Raw genomic sequence first — 9,384 nt, 5'->3', positions numbered from 1 at the left:
CTGACGTCACGCAAAGTCCAACAGGTAAGGCAACTTTTTTTTGCTGTTGGGAGCGTCCTCCCTTTAAGGACGTGATTGACACGCATCTTAGCCAATCGGCGGGTGAGGCCCGTCTGAACATCCAATCACCATGCGAAGGGGGCGGGACTTCTTAAAGGGGGGGCCGTCTTTCCAGAACGGAGCCACAGCTCAGATTTCGGTCAAACTGTGAGCAGGTGTGGGCAATGCACAAGGAAGAAAAGGTGGGCTGAATGGCCTCCTTCTGCACTGTATGGATTCTATGGAACAAGTAAATTTGTTTCTGCTGTTCAGACTGCTTCCAAATTACTATTTCTGGTGCAGAGAGACAAAAAATGTATTTAAATAGATTAAGACAAGGGTTGCTTTCATTGGAGCAGGGAAGACTGAGGGGCAACCTGATTGAGGTGTTCAAGATTATGAGAGATATGGACAGAGACATAGAATCCTACAGTGCATGAGGAGGCCATTTGGCCCATCGAGTCAGCACCAGCCACAATCCCACTCAGGCCTTATAAGAACATAAGAACATAAGAAATAGGAGCAGGAGTAGGCCATCTGGCCCTTCGAGCCTGCCCCGCCATTCAATAAGATCATGGCTGATCTGTCGTGGCTCAGTTCCACTTTCCCGCCCTCTCCCCATAACCCTTAATCCCCTCTCTTATCAAAAACCCATCAACCCGCTTCTTAAAAATATTTAGCGAGGCAGCCTCCACCACTTCAACGGGCAGAGAATTCCAGAGATTCACCACCCTTTGAGTGAAGAAGTTCCTCCTCAACTCCGTTCTGAACCGCCTCCCCTTTATCTTGAGGCTGTGCCCCCTAGTCCTACTGTCTTTTTTGAGCGGGAAGAGTCTTTCCACCTCTATCCTATCCATCCCATTCATCATCTTATACGTCTCAATGAGATCTCCCCTCATTCTTCTAAACTCTAACGAGTACAAGCCTAGTTTATTCAGCCTCTCCTCATAGCTCAACCCCCTCAACTCCGGTATCAGCCTAGTAAACCTCCTCTGCACTCCCTCCAGGGCCAAAATATCCTTGCGCAGGTGCGGCGCCCTCATAACCCCATGCATTTCCCCTGGCTAGTCCCCCTGACACTCAGGGGCAATTTAGTATGGCCAATCTACCTAACCTGCACATCTTTGGACTGTGGGAGGAAACCGGAGCACCCGGAGGAAACCCATGCAGACACGGGGAGAACATGCAGACTCCACACAGACAGCGACCCAAGCTGGGAATCGAACCCGGGTCCCTGGCGCTGTGAGACAGCAGCACTAACCCACTGTGCCACTGAGTGGATAAGGAGCAGCTGTTCCCCTTAGTTGAAGGGTCAGTCATGAGAGGACACAGGTTCAAGGTGAAGGGCAGAAAGTTTGGGGGGAAGGATATGAGGACACACCTTTTTACCCAGAGGGTGGTGAGGGTCTGGAATGCGCTGACTGGGAGAATAGTGGGGCCGGGATGCCGCACATCCTTTAAAAAATACCTGGATGAGCACTTGACCCGTCATAACACTCAGAGTCAAGGGCTGGCAGATGGGATCAGGTGGGAGGTCAGGTGTTTCTCACGTGCAGACACGATGGGCCGAAGGGCCTCTTTTGCATTGCATGGTTCAATGATTCAAAATATTGCGGGTTGCTGGAATCTGAAACAACAGAAAATGCTGGAAAATCTCAGCAGCTCTGACGAAGGGTCATCCAGACTCAAAATGTTGGCTTTATTCTCTCTCCACAGAGGCTGTCAGAGCTGCCGAGATTTTCCAGCACTTTTTGTTTTTGAGTTGAACAGATTAGTGATTGTCAATTTTAACTTCAGCCTATCTGTAGGATAGACAGGAGAGATGATAATAGATAGATAGACAAGCTGAGGTTGGGAAAGGAGCTATATAAATGCAAGTTCTTCCTTCACTGCACTGGATGAGATGTGTGTGAGTGTGAGTGAATCTTTAAAGCAGTTTGATTATTGTTTTAATACATTTCTGATGGGGGGGGTGAGGGCGATTCCCCTGCACTGTGTCCACACCATAAGGTATAGCAGCAGAATTAGGCCATTTGGCCCATCAAGTCTGCTCTGCCCTTCAATCATAAAGAACATTACAGCACAGGAACAGGCCCTTCGGCCCTCCAAACCTGCACCTACCATGCTGCCCGACTCAACTAAATCCCCCTACCCTTCCGGGGACCATATCATGGCTGATATGTTTTTCAATCCCATTCTCCCACCTTTGATCCCCTTACCAATTCAAATACACTCAACGACTTGCCCTTCTGTGGCAATGGATTCCACAGATTCACCACCCTCTGGCTGAAAAAAATTCAGGCTTATAATTCCGGATTTTTACTGAATTCTGCCGTGGTGGGATTCGAACGTGGGTCCCCAGAGAATTACCCTGAATTTCTGGATTACTAGTCCAGTGACAATACCCCTGCAGCACTGCCTCTGCACGTTGCTGAGGTGACACAAATAGGAAAGGTCCAGGGCCATTGCCTTGGTGGAGTGTCGCGACTCTGTGAGCTATATATGGTTATGATTCCTATGGATATCGCACAAAACAATACTTTTCACTATATTCGGTACATATGACAATAATTAATCAAATCAAAATAACTGGGGGGGAGGGAAATTCTATCAAAGACCACTTCAGGCAGTGATCATAGAATCATACAGTGCATTCAGCCCATTGAGTCTGCACCAACCACAACCCCACACAGTCCCTATCCCCATAACCCCATGCATTTATCCTGGCTAAGCCCCCTGCACTAAGGGGCAATTTATCATGGCCAATCCCGCACATCTTTGGACTGTGGGAGGAAACCAGAGCATCCGGAGGGAACCCACGCAGACACGGGGAGAACGTGCAGACTCCTCACAGGCAGAGAACCAAGCCGGGAATCGAACACAGGTCCCTAGAACTGAGAGGTAGCAGTGCTAACTCACTGTACCACCGTGTCACAGAAAGACGTTAGGGTTTGGGTGTGGTTGATGAGACTGGATTCTTTCCTAGTTTCCCCAAGAAGGTAATGATGAGGCTTTTCACAGTTTGGTGGGAGCAAGGGAGATTTACTGGTCTGCTCCCAGCTCACAGCTTTCTATTTGCAGCTGTTAACACCTAGATTCCGATTGCAAGCTGCCCAGTTTGTGTTGCGTGGATAAAAACAGAAAGCTTTAGCAAAAAAACAGCAGCAGGTCTGGCAGCATCTGCAAAGCGAGATACAGAGTGAACGTTTCGAGTCTGATATGAATCTTCTTCAGTGTCGTGTTCTTTGGCAATGAATAGTCTAGTTGCTTAACTGCTCACCCCTGCACCCAGGGTGGCAAGTGAAGGATTCAAGAGGGAGGCCAGGACTGAATTACACAATTCCTAACCCCTCAATGAGGAATTGAAAATGCTTTTGCATCGGGTTGTGTCAAATTGAGGGTGGGGAGAATCTCAATTTCTTCAACAACAGCTTGCAACTCAATTCCTCTTTTTGACTCTTAACTGATATTTATTTCCTTCAGAAGTGATGTCCTTATCTAACGCATTATCGCCTTTCACTTTTAATCACTAACACAGTCTGTGACATCCAACACCCACTCCTGGTGGACAGACACTCAGAACAGCCGCCATTGCTTCAGCTGTGTGTCTGCTCAGAGTGCTCCATCCCCATGAGAAACAGCGGGTAGGATTTTCTGCCACTCCCTCAGCACTGACCCTCTGACAGTGCGGCGCTCCCTCAGCACTGACCCTCTGACAGTGCGGCACTCCCTCAGTACTGACCCTCTGACAGTGCGGCACTCCCTCAGCACTGACCCTCTGACAGTGCGGCGCTCCCTCAGCACTGACCCTCTGACAGTGCGGCACTCCCTCAGCACTGACCCTCTGACAGTACGGCACTCCCTCAGTACTGACTCTCTGACAGTGCGGCACTCCCTCAGCATTGACCCTCTGACAGTGTGGCACTCCCTCAGCACTGACCCTCTGACAGTGCCGCACTCCCTCAGTACTGACCCTCTGACAGTGTGGCACTCCCTCAGTACTGATCCTCTGACAGTGCGGCACTCCCTCAGTACTGACCCTGAAAGAGTCAGACTCAGTTATTGGCTCTGCAGTCAGTCATTACCCCATGAGCTGCTAAGTCAGAGGTGAGAGTGCAATGGGTGAACCCTGGCTGAATAGAAAATAAGGAAACAAGTAGCGTTATTCTTGGCTGCAGTGGTTACAGTGTGGATTCGAAATGGATGATCTCACCTTCAACTGTGAAGCTACTCAAGTTGAACTCTCTCTGCAACCAATTTACAGAAGCTGATTTGACAATTTGAAATTACAGTTCCTTGTTAGAAATTCCCGACTTTATTTGTGGTTTACTCTCTGAAAAACTGAAACAGGATTTGGTTTTGCGATTGGGAGACATTGTACCAATAACGTCACACTTCATTCAAGCACAAAGATTTTATTGATGGCTATTCTGACGGGTGAGGCAGAAAATGGCGTCCGCCCAGACATCAAGGTGGGTGGGTGGGGTGGGGGGTGTGTCACCGGTTAATGGGTGCCACGTAGTTACTCGGGAATAATCCGATCCGTCCCCATAAGCTTCCCTTCCACCAGGAGGGGTCCGTACTGTCGAGGACCTCGATAATGTCACCACTTTTAAACTCCAGCTCATCGTCCGCCTCTGCTGTGAAATCGAACATGGCGCGGACTCGTCTGGCTTTCTGTGGGGGACAGAGTGAGAAACCGTGTCAACAGGTACAGTGCAAAGACAGACATCCCACACCAAATCCCGCTCCACCCCCTTACCCACTGCGCGCCATCCTACCTTGGCGCCCACTCCTCAGTTCTAAAATCCCCATCCGATTTTTATTCCCCTTGTTTTCTTAAAATAGAATAGAACCCCTACAGAGCAGAAGGAGTCCATTCAGCCCATCAGGTCTACACTCACCACAATCCCACTCTATCCCCAAAACCCCATGCGTTTTACCTTAACTAGTCCACCTGACACTGCCGGACAATTTAGCACCAGCACGTCTTTCGGACTGTGGAAGAAACCAGAGCAGCTGAAAGAAACCCATGCAGACATGGGGAGAATGTGCAGACTGTGCACAGACAGTGACCCAAGCCGGGAATCAAACCTGGGTCCCTAGCGCTGTGAGGCAGCAGTGCTAACCCCCAGTGTGCCACCGTGCCTCCCATTTTCAACTCCTCCGTGGTTTCACAGAGTCATAGAGGTTTATTGCATGAAAACAGGCCATTCGGCCCAACTTGTCCATGCCACCCAGTTTTTACCATTAAGCCAGTCCCAACTGCCTGCATTTGGCTCATATTCCTCTGCACCCATTTTATCCATATAACTGTCTAAAAGCTTCTTAAAAGACAAAATTGTACCCTCTTCTATTATTGTCTCTGGCAGCTTGTTCCAAACACTCACCACACTCTGTGTGAAAGAACTGCCCCTTGGACCTTTTTGTATCTCTCCCCTTCCACCATAAACCAATGCCCCCTAAGTTTTAGACTCCTGCACCTTTGGGATGAGTCTAAAACTCCCTCACCCTCTCCCCATCTCTGTAACCTCCTTGAACCCTCTGAAATTGCTAATTTCCTCCAATTCTGGCCTCTTCAGCGCCCCTGAATTTCACTGTTCCTCCACTACAATGGCGCAGTGATTAGCACAGCTGCCTCACAGCATCAGGGACCCAGGTTCAATTCCGGCTTCGGGTCACTGTCTGTGTTGAGTCTGCACGTTCTCCCAGTGTCTGTGTGGGTTTCCTCCGGGTGCTCCGGCTTCCTCCCACACTCCAAAGATGAGCAGATTAGGTGGATTGGCCATGCTAAATTACCCCTTAGTGTCCCCACGTGTTCAGGTTAGATGGCTTAGCCCTGGTAAATGTGTGGGGTTACAGGGATAAGGCGAGGCAGAAGGCCTGGGTGAGATGCTCTGTCAGAGAGTGGGTGCAGACTCAGTGACTGAATAACCTCCTCTGCATTGTAGGGATTCTATGATTCTACGATCTAACTGGCCACATTCCCCCCGCCCAACCCCTTGCTATTTCCCCAGAGGTTTGCAAATTTTCCCCCTTTGAATATTTATCAGATTCTTTCTGAAAAGTTGCTTTTGGATCTGCTCCCAGCCTCAGATCACAACTCGCTGTGTTCAGGGTTCCCTCCTCTCACGTTCCCTCTGGTTCTTTTCCCAATCCTCTATGGGATGGCTCTGTACAGGCTCACCGCATAGATAGAAATACCTGACAATGGTTAAAATGAACACACAAAACACTGCAAACACACAGATGGCCAGCAATGGTCTGTAAGCAGAAAATATAGGCCTGTGCCTGGTGTGGCTTTGTTCTAATGTCAGCCCAGGTTAATGGGCTAGGAGAAGCACAAAGGGGCGCAGCACTTGGGGAAGAGGTGATGGGAAAGAGAGCAAGAGCAAGTGAGAGAGAGAGAAAAAAAGAATGAGAGAGGAGAGAGAGAACGATGGAGAGAGAAGGAACGAGAGAGAGATGTGGAGGGAGAGAAGGAGAGACAGGGAGAGAGAAAGAGAGAGAGTGGGGAGAGAGAAAGATGGAAAGAGCAGGAATGAGACAGAGCTGGAAGGGAAGAAGGGGATGAGAGAGAGAAGGAAAGAGAGAGACAGAGGATGAGAAAGTGGAAGAGATTGGGAGAGAGAGTGAGGGAGAGAGAGAGAATGAGAGAACAGAGGGGGGGGTACAGAGAGAAACGGACAGAGAGAGACAGAATGAGAGACTGAGGGAGGGAGTGGGAACGAGAGACAGACAGACAGAGTGGCGCCCAGAGAGAGAGAAGGAGGAGAGAGAGACAGGGGAGAGAGAGAGCGAGGAGGGGAAAGAGAGAGGGGGGAGAGAGAGAGGCGGGGCAGAGAGAGAGGGTTGAGAGAGAGAGAAGGGGGAGAGAGAGAAGGGGGAGAGAGAGAAAGGGGAGAGAGAGAAAGGGGAGAGAGAGAAAGGGGAGAGAGAGAAGGGGAAGAGAGAGAAGGGGGAGAGAGTGAGAGAGAGTGGGGGAGGGAGAGGGGAGAGAGAGGGGGTGGAGAGAGGGGGGAGAGAGAGAGATGGGGGAGAGTGAGGAAGAGAAAGCAAGGTAAATAATGAGAGGGATATGGGGAGAAGGATTACAAGAAATATAGAGAAAATATAAGAACCAAGGCTTTAGGTCAACAGAATACAGAGCGTGACTCAGAGAGAGAGAGAGAGAGAAATGTGGCAAAGTCAGAAGGAGATGCAGCCAAGAGATTGAGAGAGAGAGAGAGAGAATGGGACAGGAAGAATAGAGGGAACCAACGCTTAGACAAGGGGAGATAAAAATAGGGAGGAAATGTGCAGGAGTGAGAGAGTGGGGATTCACTTTCACAGCAGTGAGGGAGCGTTGTAGGATTCCAGAGGGAGAAGGGGGGAGCTTTCTGGCCCTAAGGCTCCGAGAGATGAGCAGTATCTAACGGAACATTCCACTTTAACCCCAGCCTGGTGTGTCCACAGGTACAGCAGCTTACTGACTCTGCGCGCAATGTTTCCGTCATGTCTCTCTGTACTCGGGGAATTTCACAGTAACTTCATTGCAGTGTTAATGTCAGCCTTACTTGTGACACTAATAAATAAACTCTGCCCTCCTAACCCCTCACACTGGCACAAAGCAGTGGTTTGGTTTTCTGACAAGCCAATGATTAGACTTACTGGCATCGGTGGGCATTCGTTGGCTTTCCTCACTGATGGCTCCTGGAAAGGGAGCTGTGGACTGCTGGACTGCCTGAATTTGGATGGAGTGTCATTGAATGACGGCTGTGGGCTGGAGCCCTTCCGGAACATGGATGAGGTGTCGCTGAAAAGTGCACTTGAGCCTGGCGAGCTAGCCTGTCGAGGGTCTGGAACTCGTGGATCCGGCAGTCGGAAATCTGGAATTCGTGGATCTGGCATTCGGGAATCTGGAATTCGGGGTTCCGGAATTCGGGGACTGGGCATTCGGAAATCTGGCATCCGCGAATCTGGCATCCGCGAATCCGGAATTCGGGGGTTAGGCATTCGAGGTTCTGGGATTCGAAGGTTTGGCATTCGTGAATCCGGCATTCGGGAATCTGGCATTCGGGAATCTGGCATTCGAGGGTTTGGCATTCGGGAATCTGACATTCGAGAGTTTGGCATCCGGGAATCCGGCATTCGAGGGCTTGGCATTCGGGAATCCGACATTCGGGAATCTGCCATTCTTGAGCTCATCATTCGTGGATCTGGCATTCGCAAGTCAGAATGACTAAAGCCTCCCTGAAAAAGAAAAAGTTCTTAAAAGTCCTTTGCATTTCAGATCACATCCATCCGCGTACATCCTGCAAGTTATTAAAGCCCTCATGCCCCTGCAGTTTTGGCCCATCAGCTGGCTGAGTTCTGGTCATGCTTTTATGTCAATGTTTCAGATTGGAAGTGGCAACCGAAGCATTTCAGATGGAAATATTGTATGTAAACAGTAGGTAACGATGTCGTAGCTGACTCTGGCTAGAAGGTGGCGCTGAGGAGCGGATTTCTGAGGATTCTTTCCCATCTCCTGACCACAGAAACCAGGAGCAGGAGGAGGCCATTCGGTCCTTCGAGCCTGCTCCGCCCATTCATTATGATCATGGCTGATCATCAAATTCAATATCTGGGTTCCTCCCTCTTTCCCCTCCTTGCCCTTGATCCCTTTAGCCCCAAAAGCTATATCCAATTTCTTCTTGAAATCACACAATTCTGCACAAAATATTTCACCCACCCACTGACACAGTGTCTCCAGGTATCACTTTCTCTACTCCTTGGCTGACACTCACTCCCAGTTCACCTCAGTTAAATATTTCCATGCTTCTTATAAAATCCTTCCATGGTCTTGTTTTTCCCTGTCTCCGTCGCTGGTTAGAGTGCATTGGCCGTGCTAAATTCTCCCCAGTGTACCCGTCCAGGCGCCGGAGTGTGGTGACTAAGAGATTCTCACAGTAACATGGGAAGCGATGGCCTAATGGTATTATCGCTCGACTATTAATCCAGAAACTCAGCTAATGCTCCGGGGTCCCAGGTTCAAATTCCACCACGGCAGATGGTGGAATTTGAATTCAAAAAAATCTGGAATTAAGAATCTACTGATGATCATGAAACCATTGTCAGAAAAACCCATCTGGTTCACTCATGTCCTTTAGAGAAGGAAATCTGCCGTCCTTACCCAGTCTGGCCTATGTGTGACTCCAGAGCCACAGCAATGTGGTTGACTATCAACTGCCCTCAGGCAACGAGGGATGGGCAATAAATGCTGGATCAGCCTGTGACGCCCATGCCCCACGACTGAATTAAAACAAAACTTCATTGCAGTGTTAGTGTAAGCCTATTTGTGACACTAATAAATAAACTTAAAAC

The 9,384-nt window shown here is 49.4% G+C and overlaps 1 protein-coding gene across 2 annotated transcripts in view; it reads right to left on the bottom strand.

Moving 5' to 3' along the window:
• Positions 1-4,438: 4,438 nt before the first annotated feature.
• LOC145361551 (GRB2-related adapter protein 2-like) overlaps positions 4,439-9,384 on the bottom strand; it is a 49,067-nt gene continuing 44,121 nt past the window's right edge. For both annotated transcript variants that reach the window (XM_080217381.1, XM_080217380.1), the window contains exons 6-7: positions 7,690-8,271; positions 4,439-4,716 (exon numbers count right to left, since the gene is read on the bottom strand). In XM_080217381.1, coding sequence (XP_080073507.1) covers positions 4,537-4,716; positions 7,690-8,271 — 762 coding nt within the window. In that variant the 3' untranslated portion in view covers positions 4,439-4,536. The remainder of the gene's footprint in view (positions 4,717-7,689; positions 8,272-9,384) is intronic.

Source organism: Carcharhinus amblyrhynchos, chromosome 35 (assembly GCF_965287045.1).
Source record: "Carcharhinus amblyrhynchos chromosome 35, sCarAmb.v2.hapA, whole genome shotgun sequence".
Classification (NCBI taxonomy): domain Eukaryota; kingdom Metazoa; phylum Chordata; class Chondrichthyes; order Carcharhiniformes; family Carcharhinidae; genus Carcharhinus; species Carcharhinus amblyrhynchos.
Note: the sequence above shows the minus strand (reverse complement) of the source record. Positions and strands in the feature narration are given on the sequence as shown.